The sequence below is a fragment of the Perca fluviatilis genome, chromosome 18 (assembly GCF_010015445.1).
Source record: "Perca fluviatilis chromosome 18, GENO_Pfluv_1.0, whole genome shotgun sequence".
NCBI classification, from domain to species: Eukaryota; Metazoa; Chordata; class Actinopteri; order Perciformes; family Percidae; genus Perca; species Perca fluviatilis.
In genome coordinates, this window is record NC_053129.1 from 16181215 (window position 1) to 16195483 (window position 14269).

The window sequence follows — 14269 nt, forward strand, 5'->3', positions numbered from 1 at the left end:
AAACGTTACCATAAACAGACGGCAGAGAGATGGACTGAAGCCCACAACATCATGAGTATACTGTATATCATCTACTTCTTTCTAATTAACCCTTTCCAATCTCTTTAATGGTCTTTGGAAAAGCCAATTATAAAAAGGAAAAAAGTGATGCAAACACACACAAAAAGCGTTTTTCCTATCGTATATCATTTGAACATATAACATGAATAAGCGCACGAACACATACAGTAGACATTCTGCAAGGACAGATGGACAAAGGCACACACACACACACACACACACACACACACACACACACACACACACACACACACACACACACACACACACACACACACACACACACACACACACACACACACACACACACACACACACACACACACACACACACACACACACACACACACACACACACACACACACACACACACACACACACACACACGACTGATTGGTTTGGAGGGAAACCATAGAAGTATTTTTAGAAGAGGAGCTCTACAGAGAGAGAAAGGTTAGTATATAATCAATAACAGTGTTGGAGGGAGCAGACGAGAGGACAGGAGAGTCCGACTTCCATCCTTATCCTGCGATTCCAAGAACTACAATATGGACTTTCTAATTGTGATCTTGTGATCAGAATACACAAACGTGTTGCTGTGTTCTTGCGTATTTCTTTTTTTTTTTTTTTAAATCCTAACTACTGCCATACTTCACCTGAGGCAGTAAAGGCAAAATGTCAATACCCAAACGCCAAGATGAAACGAGAAATTGAGCAAAACGGTTCCTATTAATACTTTCTCAACACGCTTAACATTTGCTGCAGCACACACAACCAGCCGCTTAACTGTTAGGATGGGGTCAACTGTGGAGGGTCTGATCTATTTATGTCTGCTTAGAGGCTCAGATTGATTGAGCCGATCCAAATTTTTACATTTTGACGCTGCACATTATAGGCAAGAAGACACGCCCTCCATCATCACTACCACATCCTTCTCTGGTCTTTTGGTATAAAAAGCTCATCACTACTTCCTTATCTAATGATGAAGATTACACACAAAACCTGATAGCCGAGGTCATTTTGTACAACCTAGGCCCTTGTAGCTCTCTCTCTTTAAAGGATTCATTTACTGCATTTCCTGTTTATATCAAGCGCCCAGATGAAATGCCTTTTGGGATTTGTCTCTGCTTGGCCATCAGTAATATGCCAAATTTAGTATTTGCTCTGATGTGAGCAGTTAATACACAAGCGGCTAGGAAATCCACACGAAAGAATAAGCACCTTGTGGCTCATACACAAATTAATGAGCAAAAAGTCCATAATTTCCTGTCGTGTGAGTGTGCAAACATGCATGTGTCTACTTTTACCAATCACTGTATATTTATTATTAACCAATTATTACTTTGTGTATGTGTGAGTGTCGCAAGGCAAATGGAGCGAGAATCCTCTTAGGAATGTTGGCCTAGTGTTGTTGCCAAAGGCACAACACAAAAACATACACGCAAATGCTTCTGCATACACCCCCACACTTGTACACAGATGCAAAATGACAAATGTAAGATAAATGACGACGCATCACATGCACAACTCCAGATGCTTGCGTGAATACAATATGCAGCTACACACACAGAGAAAAATCAAACAAATACCATACTGTTCAACCAAATCCACTTACACCGTTTTAAGAAAAAGGATGTGGTTGCACTGAATATTAAATCAGTGCAAAGTAGTTGACTATTCAGAACTAGAACTTACATCCATCGACACACAATGTGTTCTTACTGTGTTTTATTTTTAATCAAAACCACATTTTTAAACGCTACATTTGGTGCCCCACTGCAGGGCCTAATGGCAGGTTAGAGAAGTCTACTGTTAAAGCTGCTCCCCAGGTCACTCCACAACAAAAGTCAGGCTTAGATCGCCTATGAACTTTGAATGGGAGAGTTAGCCCACTTAGTTTACCAATAACAATCCCTGGATTATACCCTACGTTCCCAAAAGCTGTCTAACCTCTGATCTCCCATAGCAAAGCCCCCACGACAGCAAGCATCGACCCTGTTAAAGTGTCCTTATGAAAGACAACAAATCCTCCAATCAGCTGCAGGGACCCCAAGTTCAGACATCCCTCCACAGGGACACAAAGGCCACAGAGAAAGTACTGTATCACATTAACACACTGTAATGAAATGTATCTCCTTGTAAAAAAACACAGCACGAGACGCATTTTGGATAAACTACATGATAAAGACAGACAGAAGTGTTGAAGGAGGACAGAAGAAGAAAAGATGACAAAGAGAATGAAAAGCTAAATGTTTGTCACCGACCTGCCAGACTGTCCAGTGTGTGTCTGTGTTGTCCGGGGGTCAGCGCAACAAACACCACCTCCTTCCTGAAATGACTGATCCCTGAGAAGGGCAGCACCAGATCCCTCCCACCCAGCAGCTCAGCCAATGACGGCTCGACCTGAGCCAGAACGGTTGCCGCCCTATAAGGAAATATACACATGAGTAACACACACACACACACACACACACACACACACACACACACCTCTCTTAATCCTCTCTCTCCCTCTCATATTACATAACGAGAGAATCTAGTGATTACTAATGACACAATCTTTTACTTGATGTAGATTATGCATAAGTATCATCACATAACATGATTGGCACGTTCCAGAGCTGCATGAAGTTGGGTCACTTAAAAGCCCTGGTCATGAAATGTTAGAATGAGAACTTCAGAATATGAAATGTACTTATCTGAACCACATATTCAATGTGAGAAATAGTTGTTTTTTGTTTTGTTTATTTTAGTCAACCTAAAATACTCCAAAATGGAGGCATTTTTCCACTCATTGATGACATTGGTTTAGCAATGTCGGCTGTTATATGGGCCATTTGAACAATGTGATGCTTAACTTAAATGGGACCATTCACATGACACATATTTTTGATATTGCAATGGAAAGCGTGTTTAAACGAAACATTTTATTCTGATTAACATCTTATTCTGATTATTAATTGGAATAAAAAGTGCCAGACTTTATTCCACTTTCCTTCTACAGCGTTTTAAGGCTCATATTGGAATCTAAACCTTAAAAAAGTTATATGCTTATCAACAAGTTTTCCTGGAAGTGCTGAGAGGAAGAGATAAGAAGGAAGCAGCATCTAACGTGACGTGCTGGTAATTAGTCATTTCAGAACCCTGCATCCCAAGCAGTAACTTCTGCCTGAAAATGTATTACTATAACAAACATGAAGGAGACCTTGTTTGGTTATCTGATGTTGTGATAATGAATAGCATCACAGAGAATGAATGGGAGATCTTTTGAAAAAATGGTTGTGGCAGTAAACTAATTTGAGGGGTGCTCTGTATGATTGAAGTGCAGTATTTTAGCTTTAGCGCGTGTTAAATCCTGGGAGAGCAATATGGAAAATTGAAAAAAAAGAGATTTTATTTAATTCTATCCTAAATCACATTTTACACATAACGAACAGTGACTGCTGAAATATATAATGTGCAGCACAGGTCTGTGTGTGTACATCAAAAAAGCTGATCAGTATCCATCCGTATTTGTGTGTACATTAGGGGAGGAACAAATCCATATTGCGATATATATGGTCTTCTGCAATTCTTTTTATTGATGCACTAGCACCGGTATTGGAATAGATTTTGTATGAATATTTAAACTTTGAACTGTTCTGCTTTATGGCGGCTCAGCCTTTACCAGTAATTGAGCATTTTTCGTGTCTTGTGTGTTAGGAACAAATTCTATGCAGTGTGGTACACGCCGTTTCATCTCAGCTGGCTTGAAAAATCAGTTTACACTGAAAGCTCTTCATCATGCATGATTTATGCAAATGACAGGAGACATTTTCCTCTTCAGTTAGACAAGTTCAACATACTGTGTGTATGCTGGTTTTGTTTGTATGTTTGTGTTTACGTGTGCATGTGCATCCACTCACAGGTCTACTTGCTCCTGACTGGCGAGATGAGTGACTAATAGCGTGATGTGGAGAGTTGGGACAGGGATCATGGCTTTGGCCAATCGGCTCTCCTGCTGAAGCACCGCCTCTTGGACCGCAATCACAGCTGAACTGATCTGTCATTGGATAAATTCACGGTCAATCAGCAGCAGCCGGCAGATGCCGTCACATACAGTCACTGCTTGTTCTCTCTCGTCCTTCACCACCACTCCTCTCTTTCCGAGAACTAGCTTGGTATGCATGGGGGAAGATTAGAAGGATGAGACGCTGGGGAAACGTCCGCAGTTCAAAATGACACAGATGAGGCGTCAACACATGATGACCATGGGGTAAATCAATGTTTATTCAGAGGAGCTTTTTGGTCAATACTCATTAAGATTTCAGTGTCATCATCCGTCAGGTAATTAAATCTTGAACTTTGTATCTGTCTCCCGGTATAGAGTGAGCTACACTGACCATGACCAAGTGTCAAAGACTACATTTATTATTAATCTGGAAAGAACAGAATAAAGTCTTCTCTACAATCAGAGAGTTAAAAGGGTTTCTGAAATAGTTAAATTTTACTATGTACTATTACTATAGTTAACCCACAAAAGGATCATGCCAGTGGTTTTTGTATTTCTTAAGTCAATGGACTACAAATCTTTATCAATTTACTGCCTACTGTCCAAAGCATATCATAGCTTTAGTCTTTTAAATGCCATTTACAACCTTCCATGAAGCCACAAATGTCCATCTACTTTAGCAGCGTGGAGATGAACTTGCACAGACTTGAAACCTACTGAAGACAATCCATCACATTAAAATTTGATGATAGGTTGAATTTGTTTTGCAACGATTTTGTTATGGAGATCGAAGCACAGATTGTTTTCAGAAGTCTCCTGAGCAGTTGACTGAATTGCAAACAAACATGAATGTTGCAAAAATGATAGTGTGAATTCAGTACCTAATTAGAGATGAAACACTTGAGCATTTAATCGATAACACTGATTGAATGAAAATTAGTTGGCAAAAATCTTGATAGAGAATCTGCAATTTTGTTATAAATGGGATTCAATGTGCACAAACTCCAGCATGATTCCTAAAGTACACAAGTAAGTGAATAGTTCTACAATGTTTTACCTGTGAGTTAGTGATGGGGATGGAGATAAAGTAGTTGGGTCGCTTGGTCTCTTTCTTTTTCTTCTTGTTCTCTGCATCCTCTTCACTGTCCACTCGCCCTTCAATGTCTCCTCTCTTCCTCTTCCTCTTCTGGATTGACTCTGGGCTGGAGACTAGAGAGAAAGGGCAAGCATACGTTACATTACAAAAAGAAGTGAAAGTTATAATTCAAAAAAATCATTCAAAGATTCAATCATTCAAAGATTCAAAAATGTACACACATCCTAGCTCTTTCCATGTAGAGGGGCTGGTCAGAGAAAATGGAAGCTCTGACATGAAATTGTCCGAAGTATCAGCAGAGTTGAGCTGTTTCTTCATCAGTTTCCTCTTCTCCCTCCTCATCTTCCTCTTGTTCTTCTTCTCACTCGATCCTGCTGGAGCTGCCAAGAAAATAAAAAAATTACGATACAGCACGGCGCAAATTGTAAATGTATGAACATGAATACAAAAACACACTCAGGAGAACAGTCATACATAACAGTACATGGTTCAGAAACACAGTAAACCTCCTTACTCGCCACATGTGTCTATTCCTTAAAATATTGATTCACTTAGTTCATTATTTTAATGTAACATATTGCATAAAAACATACATATATAAGTTTAAAACCATTAAAAACAGAGAGTTGTTGTAGTGCTCCGGGCCCAGTCTTGGCGCTGCTATAAGTTTTGCAAGCCACCAGATGTCACTGTATTCGTTTTATTTGAAGGCCTGAACTATTTTTTTTTTAAAGATTTTTTTTGGGGGGCTTTTCCGCCTTTAATTTGACAGGACAAAATAGGTGAGAAAGGGGAGAGAGAGGGGGAAGACATGCAGGAAATCGTCACAGGTCGGATTTGAAAGCTGGACCTCTGCGTCAAGGCATAAACCTCTCAGTATATGTGCGCCTGCTCTACCACTGAACCAAGCTGGCCACGAATCACTTGTTTAACAATGTGGCACTGTGTCTCTCTCAGGCAGTCAGTTGTACTCACCTGACACTGTGGAGGCTCCAGGGTCTTGTTGGACCTCCATGGTGACTGCATCCACCTGACCTGGAATCATCATCTGATTCTTCAACTCCTTATTTTCTGCCCCCACACATTCACCATCACCCTCCTCCTCATCGTCATCATCTGAGGCATTAGCAGTGGTCTCTTTGCCTGATGAGATATCGGCTTGCTGCATATCACAAACGTATAGCTGATAACAGGACTGTTCCTAAAACAGAGAAGAATGATATAAACGGGTCACAGCCATCATCATATTGCACTTTCTGTAAACGTGGTGAGTATAGCATGAGTTCCTTTTCTTTTCAAGACATTCTTTTCATTACCTTAAGTCTGGACCGGTGTGCGGATTGCTTCAGCGCGCTTACGTTACAACAGTGACTGGTTGATTTGGCATGCAGCCTGCGAAATGATAGTTCAGTGAAGGCAACAACCCTCTGTAAACACACGATTTTTGAACACGTCGATCTGATCGGGCTCAACAGGACACGACCGATGAGCATGACACACAGTTAGCTCATCTCACAACTAAGTTTGACTAACTTTAGCTAACGTACAACTGACGTTAATAGCTACCCAGTTGAACCATAGTCGATGAGTTGAACAGACATTTCAGTTAACTATAGCTAAACTAGCCGCAACAGAGAATATTAGTTTACAACTCTCCTCGGGATAGTTACCGATGAGAAACCTCTTGAGAAAGACTTTGCCTTCCTGTAGCTACCTGTTGAAATGAATCAAACAGCCATACTGCAGAACATCTGTTGAGCTAGCTAGCTAACTGTTAGCTAACTGTTGTACAGCTAATTGACAAAAATAACCGGAATGTCATTTATGATAACTTATCATTATGTCGTTGGTGCAAAATTCTCATCGCTGGCAGTCCTTGTCAGAAAAAAATCCAAAAGAATAATTAAAATAACATTTAGCTCCACAGAACGCGCTAACAAGGACTGCAGACTGGAAGCAGCTACTATTTGTAAACAATGTCAATTTTCCGGCATGGTTTTTCAGAGCAAAAGTATTTTTCTCTTTCCAGAATAAAAGCATATCGGTCACTTAATATATTAAAACATTAGCACACAAGTAATTATTAATTAGAGGAATTCAATTAAGTTTTGGTAAATGTGTCTAATAAATTTAACCCACTAGGTTGGACGTTATTTACACAAATTACACACATTTTAACTGTCATTTCTACTGCATATGAAATACTGTCCGTCAAAACATTCCTATTTCACCTTTTTTGACATCTTCAAGCCAAGTTGAATAAGATTGTAGGCCCTCGTCAGCCAAATAGCAAAACAGTCTTATTTACTCATTTCATAATGCATGGTGGTTCTAAAAATCTTTTGGTCCAAATGCTGTGTACAAAAGTGTTTTGACATAAAATCTTCAGTGTAGTGCTGTGAAAATAGGTCTTGCAATACGAGACACTATAGTGAGATGAACTGTGCCTTGATGAACTAAACTTTAGTTTAGTATAAATAATAATAAAAAAGTAAATTTGGAACCAAACTATTACTATATATTACAGTATGTACGTTGAAAAGATACAGGAGCCAAGTTTATGTTGTTTAGTCATATTTATGCCATCCAAAAAAAATATATTGAAAGACTATTAATAAAGGACCACTGACAATATGATAACACCCATACTTGCAGTTTATTGTTACATGTAAGTGTTGGGTATAGTAATCATCACATCTTACATACGCTTCCTGCAACATGATTTTGCAATAAGGTAAAGCAAAAATGCACATTCATGCTTTAATACAAAACAATATCTTAATGTTTATTCTTTATTTTTACATAAATTGTTTAATATCTGTCCTACAGTAGATAAACACAAAGATAATTTGTAAGTTACCTACTTTGTGGCCTTTGCACTCTTTCATCACTTAATGTACATTCAAGTCTTACTAATATACACAAACAACAGTCGCAGCTGTAGAACTGACCACGACATTTGATTATAGAAATCCTGTTTTAAGGTCACATTTTAACTTAGCTACTTTAAACCAAAACTCTCCCTAAAGTCTGATGGTTAACAGCAGCTCAAATACTCGTCAACATTTTTCTTTTCTTTGATCTACAGTATAAAGTCTGACTCATATTTTAAATAAGTCAAAGTTTTTTTAAGTGTTGACTGTTTGCATCAACAGTTACCAAACCACAAGTCACATGATGTAGCTTTAGAAACACAATAGCAGGAAATGGACAGAGAACTCTGTGTTTAGCTACAGTATTTACACCCATGATTAACATGAATACATGACACCATTAGACCACAATCAGTAGCTGATCTTATTTTACCAAGGAGGATAAAATGTTTTCTGCAAACAGTAAATGGTCTAAATCAATATGTTTTTATTGATTTATTTTTGCTGTTGATGTAATCCATTACATATTGTTTTACTTGGGATGTGAACTTCAATATTAACATCATGGATACCGCCCAACACAGCCTATTGCCACAGAGATGTAACACCTTTTAGTCTACTAAAAACACCGCTATTACCATCAGCTTCAGAAGACCTGTTGTTACCACCACCTCTAACAGAAGTACTACAAGCCAAACCACTTGCAGCATCCCCACCCTGAGCATTTCCACTGAAATGTTAACTTTTTGGAACAAAACACTCCAGTAATTTGTTTTGTATCTGGGTAACAGCGGCATCATTTTGTTGATCCTTCAGTAATCCACGCATTGTCTCATGATAGAAAACGTTGACATGCAACACAACGTTAGCGTAGGCTGGCCATGTTCTCATAGATGTTGTGTACTTGACCTCTCGTGTGTGGTGCATCAACACCAGAATGACAGGTGTATCATCTGAGGACACCAAAAGGGAGGAAGGACAATGAGATAGTTAGGATGGAATATTGTAGCTTGGAGCTTAAACAGTAAGGTTCAGTGTGGAAGGCAACTGAGACGACACAAATGTTATATTAATTTCTTTCTTTTTTTTTTACATTGATTACTGAAGATTTTAGATTCTTCAAAGTAGCCACCCTTTGCTTTTTTTATTAATAAGGGGAAAAATTTCCACTAATTAACCCTGACAAAGCACACCTGTGAAGTGAAAACCATTTCAGGTGACTACCTCATGAAGCTCATTGAGAGAACACCAAGAGTTTGCAGAGTTATCAAAAAAGCAATGGGTGGCTACTTGGAAGAATCTAAAATATAAGACATGTTTTCAGTTATTTCACACTTTTTTGTTAAGTACATAATTCCATATGTGTTCATTCATAGTTTTGATGCCTTCAGTGAGAATCTACAATGTAAATAGTCATGAAAATAAAGAAACACATTGAATGAGAAGGTGTGTCCAAACTTTTGGCCTGTACTGTATATTTGTTGTTTAATTGTATGAATACCAAAATGTTCTCTTTTCCCAACATATTGGTGTGTCTTAACTTTGATTATATATGTCAGAAAGAAACTTGTATCTCACAAATTTGTTTCCCTTACCTCTAACATCAGTCATGGCTGCCTCAACATCTGATGCAACGCGTGAACTGATCGGGCAGAAGACAAAAGTGAGCTTGTAATCCTGACTGCTTTCAATGAGCTGAACTTGATCCTGAACTTGATCCCGAACTTTCTCCATCAGCTGTTGATGTGCACCAAAGGTTTTACTGCCAACAATCATCTTGTACTCCAATGTGGCTATAGAGTGAAAAATGGATGTGCAAAATCAGATTTATACATTTACAAGAATTGAGTGAACCTAACAGTTGAATAAAATGATTCTTAAAAAAGAAAAACTCTTGCTATGAGGTTCCTAAAAATCCTGATGAAAAAACTTGATAGAGCTTGATAGATCCGGCAGAGTTTTAAATTTTTTGAGTTATAATAGAATATAAAAGTGAATGACACCGTGTGCACCATTTGACCACGGGGGCCTGACATACCTTTACCAGGCAAAGAGTCTGTAACATAAAATGGCATAAATGTTCTTACTGACTCCAAATCTTTTAGTAAATCATTTCAAAATCAACTTCAAAAGAGACCTTCCTTTTGAGATATAATATAATCTCAAAGTGAATACTACTCATTAAACATGTCATGAGAGTGTGGAGTGGAAGAGAGTGAAATTCAACTTGTCTTCTTTGTAGTCTGACATTAGTTGGGCTATTGTAGTGCTCCACTGGGACATTGGTATCTGAAGTACTTGAACCTGCAAAAGACCCTGTTAGGTGCAATGGCATAATGCAATCACTGACTTTAAATATTATTTAAAAAAAAACATAAAATTGATTAACCAACACCTATATGTGTGAGGGTGGACAGAGGTTTACCCTGCAACCAGAAGGCCACAGTCTGTAATGAGATATTCTAAACTCAAGATTCGCTGACTAGCTTTTTCCAGAGCTTTTGACTGTATCAAACAGCCTTCTTCAGCCAGAAGTACAGGATCTCAGTCTTGTGATGATAACAGCTGGTTGTATGTGTTGAATGGTTAGTGGTGAGTGCTTATTGGCTAGATGTTCTCACTGCAGTGAGTTTTTAGATGGCAACTGAGCAAGTTACATACTGTATGCTGGATAAGGCAATGGGATATGGTTTAAAGCTCCAGAACAAAAAGCTGGTAAGTGAACTCTGAGTTTTGAATATTTTGAAAAAGATGTGGGTTTCCACAGAAGGAATCTCTGGGCTCAAGTTTGATCTCTGCATTTGACACTGTCCTGTTAGTAGTGTCTTGAGGACAGTCAGACACTGTCCTATACACTGTCCTGTTAGTAGTGTTACTATGTGTACATTAAACAACACAAGTGTCCAGATTAAAAATATGTCAAGGCTTTGAGTTTGCTTTGAGTGTGAAGAGAAAAATAAAGTTAGATTTACTTTGAGGACCTTGTGGATGGCCACCAGTTTGGCCAGTATGGAGCATCATTCGACCACTGGTGTCCGAGGTACCTGTACCTGGCAAGTCACATGAAATGGCATCAATGCACTTACTGACTCCAAATCCTACAGTATGTCATTTAAACAATCAACTCCAAAAGTGACATTTTAAGTTATAACTCAACGGCAAACTGAATACTCCTCATTAACATGTCATGAGAGTGTTAAATGGAAAAGAGTGAGATTCACCTTGTGCTCCTTGTGAACGGCCATCAGGCTGGCCACTGGGGAGCTTCACTGGATTACAGGAGACTGGCTCCTGATCTGGCGGATTTTTGCTGAATTCTTCCAGCATATCGATGTGAGCATCAAGGAAACTCTGGACATTGTTTATTTGGGTCTTAATGTCCTTCAGGATATGGAGGTAATCAACCAAGACCCCGTTGTTGGATAGAGCAGCTGGAGAGAGATAGAGAGAGATAGAGAGAGAGAGAGAGAGAGAGAGAGAGAGAGAGAGAGAGAGAGAGAGAGAGAATCAGGTTGGGCATGTGTTAGAATTTACTTCCAAGACCAAATAGCTGTCACATGTGAAAGTGAAAGTAATGCTAGCAAGGCTGTACATACTCCTGAAAGATTCATGTGGGATGAAATCTTTCAGTTCTCTTAGGATCACATCAATTGGCTTCTGAAACAAACATATTATATAACAGCATTATTTCAATTTTGACTTTCCCAATGATATGGTTTGATCCGTGCTATTTATCTCTATTTAAATCTCTCTCCAGTCACATTTCCACCTGTTACAGTAGCTCACCTGTTTTTGTATTATGTCAAAGATGGCCCTTCTCAGTTTGAAATTCTCATGTTTAGGAAACAGTTCGTGCAGTTCCTCTCGAGTCAGTGACTGGATGTCAGCGTCAGTGCGTAAACCTGCCTCTGCAACAACAGACGTGGTGTTGGGTAAGCACTGGGAACATTTTCGGTTTGACACATTTTTAGACAGTTGTTTTTTTAAGTTCCCAGCGCCAATATGACAGCTTAACAGTGACCTGCTTATAAACCTGGAGCCAGGGCTGGACTGGCCATCTGGCATACCGGGCATTTTCCCGGTGGGCCGACGGACTTTTGGGCCGAATCGCCGATATAAATAGGTCTTTTTTTAATTTTTGGCCGGGCCGGCCCATAAAGAACTCACAGCGGCCCATTGGTTAATTTTCTTTATTGGCACTGGCCTGACCCAATGAAATCCAGGAACCCCCTTCCCCACTCCGGGCCGCAAATTTACGAATCCCACTATGGCCACGCCTCCCGGCCCTGAGACGTGAGCTGTAATAGTTAGGCTGGAAGTTTAGCATTCACGTTATAATGGACAAACGACCACCAAGTGCAAGGGAGGTGCAGAGAAATTAGAGGAGAAAAAGATTAATAATCTACAGGCGGATTCCTCAAAAATTTCGGACATGTTTGGGTCTGTAGTAGCTGCTTCAACATCAGCATTACCTGAAGTAGAGGAGGAGAGGTGGCTGGCTATAGAAGCAGAAACAACATCATGACAGGGAAGAAGGCGAGGAGGAGGCGAGTGAGGAAAAGATGGAAGAGAGAGTAGATGACGATGTGGTAAGGAGTAAGCAAATTAACACAGACTCTCAGGAAGGGAGGGAGGCTGTGTGTGCGCGTGTGTGTGTGTGTGTGTTCGTGCGCGCGAGTGTGTCACGTCATAACGACAACAAGCAGTTTGGCTGTAACATTAAAGTTAGTGGCTGTCAGGTAACCTAACAGCTTAAGCTTACATTGAAAATGCTAGCGGTTGGCCTGTTGGGTAGCTGAAAAGTCTGTGGATCTATAAAATCAGTGATGATACAAGCATCAGTGTTCCTTGAATAGCTTAATTAGCTTCTCTTGTATTGGTGCTCTTTTCCAGGGCATATACTACTCTCAGCTTTACTGTAGCTTTTAGGAAGGGTTATAGTTATGGTTATTGTATTTAGCAGACACTTGTGTCCAAAGCGACAAAATATGAATCTTACAATAGTTAAAATTAACAGTAAACTGTTTTTAAAGTTGCTAAGCCAATATTAAGCAAAATAGTAATAATAAAAATAATGACAATACAATATCAAATATCAATAATAAAAAATTATAAAAATACCATAAATATACAAATCATAACTCTAAGAATGAATGAATTATTTAAGTGTAAGATCAACAGATAAGTCTTGAGTCCCCTCTTGAAGGATCCAAAATGAACGCTGAACACTAGGCAACTCATTTAATGGAACGCACGCATATTTTAAGAGGACTGTCTGCAGGGAATTTGTCTGACCAATCACGGTGGGTGTGGGCCGCCTGGCCCAAAAATGCCAGGGCCGATTTTTTGTCCCAGTCCAGCCCTGCCTGGAGCCACATACTGTAACGGTGTTGATGGCTTAATCACCCTCTCCAAAACTGCTTACTTACTTTCCAACACTTGAGCGGCTGCTTTGTTGCTGCGCCTTATTTCAGCCAATAATCGTGACATGACTTCTCCTGTAGAAAAAGGCACAGTTATGGACATTAACATGGACAGATGGACTTCAATATATATACTGCACTGTGTATATCTCGTTGTTGTTGGCTTGACCTGCCGTGTGAAAGATTTGGAACAAACCTGCTGTGTGGACAAGCTGAGCTCGAAGATGGAGGAAGGAAAGAGAAAGAGATCTTTGATCTGATCGAACACAAGATAGATGATTGAAGTCAATAATTTGGTAAATTAGTGTCCGCCGTTGCTGCAGTTATAGCTGTCAAGTACCTAACCGAAATAAAACAAAAACCTTCGAGACCGTATTTCCGCTTTACTTTCGTAAATCCAGTAGTCTACGTTTACAGACAACAGAAAGTGAAACTTAAAGAAAGAGTTGTTTAATCACGAGGTGACGTAAAGGGCTCTTCAAACGATCATTGGTCGCTGGAGCAGATCTGGTTGTGACACATCTGTCTCTTAGATAAAAAAAAAAGAAAAGAAAAAAAATGTATTTATTTATCTATTACATAGGCCTATATAAACTACATTTTCCATCACATATCTTAGATTAAAAAAAAGAAAAGAAAAAAAAGAAGAAAACGCTTTTTATTATGTATTTATTTATCTATTAGATAGGCCTATATAAACTATATTTTCCATCATATAGCTTATGCATGTGCTTGCAGGTCCATAAACACAGACTCATGACAAACCATGAACTATAATGCTTATCATCTATGTCAAACTTTATTTATAGCAGAATAAGTGTTTAT

General features: G+C 39.1%; 2 protein-coding genes across 4 annotated transcripts in view; both read right to left on the minus strand.

The window, feature by feature from the left end:
* LOC120546332 (A-kinase anchor protein 7-like) overlaps positions 1 to 7116 on the minus strand; it is a 41675-nt gene extending 34559 nt beyond the window's left edge. Inside the window, exons 1-6 of one of the 2 annotated variants that reach the window (XM_039781213.1) lie at positions 6465 to 7116; positions 6124 to 6349; positions 5370 to 5528; positions 5110 to 5261; positions 3967 to 4103; positions 2326 to 2486 (exon numbers count right to left, since the gene is read on the minus strand). In XM_039781213.1, coding sequence (XP_039637147.1) covers positions 2326 to 2486; positions 3967 to 4103; positions 5110 to 5261; positions 5370 to 5528; positions 6124 to 6349; positions 6465 to 6641 — 1012 coding nt within the window. In that variant the 5' untranslated portion in view covers positions 6642 to 7116. The remainder of the gene's footprint in view (positions 1 to 2325; positions 2487 to 3966; positions 4104 to 5109; positions 5262 to 5369; positions 5529 to 6123; positions 6350 to 6464) is intronic. The other variant, XM_039781212.1, reaches the window with a different exon arrangement.
* Positions 7117 to 7785: 669 nt separating this feature from the next.
* On the minus strand, positions 7786 to 13892 carry LOC120547308. Of its 2 annotated transcripts, none has more exons than XM_039782859.1 (8): positions 13641 to 13892; positions 13451 to 13519; positions 11808 to 11929; positions 11618 to 11678; positions 11243 to 11452; positions 10994 to 11065; positions 9617 to 9814; positions 7786 to 8974 (listed from the first exon to the last, which is right to left on the minus strand). In XM_039782859.1, the coding sequence occupies exons 2-8, from the start codon at positions 13509 to 13511 to the stop codon at positions 8760 to 8762; spliced, it is 939 nt and encodes a 312-aa protein (XP_039638793.1). In that variant the 5' UTR covers positions 13512 to 13519; positions 13641 to 13892; the 3' UTR covers positions 7786 to 8759. The 2 variants fall into 2 exon arrangements, with proteins under 2 accessions (XP_039638793.1, XP_039638792.1); XM_039782858.1 differs by having other exon boundaries at positions 10994 to 11071; positions 13641 to 13891.
* Between the last annotated feature and the right edge of the window lie 377 nt (positions 13893 to 14269).

Coding starts and splice junctions, on each gene's coding strand:
- LOC120547308 (XM_039782858.1), bottom strand. CDS start 13,511: ATGTCACGATTATTGGCTGAAATAAGGCGCAGCAACAAAGCAGCCGCT. Junction 11,453..11,617: donor CCCACATGAATCTTTCAGGA/GTATGTACAGCC, acceptor ATCTCTCTCCAG/CTGCTCTATCCAACAACGGG. Junction 8,975..9,616: donor AGCCATGACTGATGTTAGAG/GTAAGGGAAACA, acceptor TGGTGTCCTCAG/ATGATACACCTGTCATTCTG.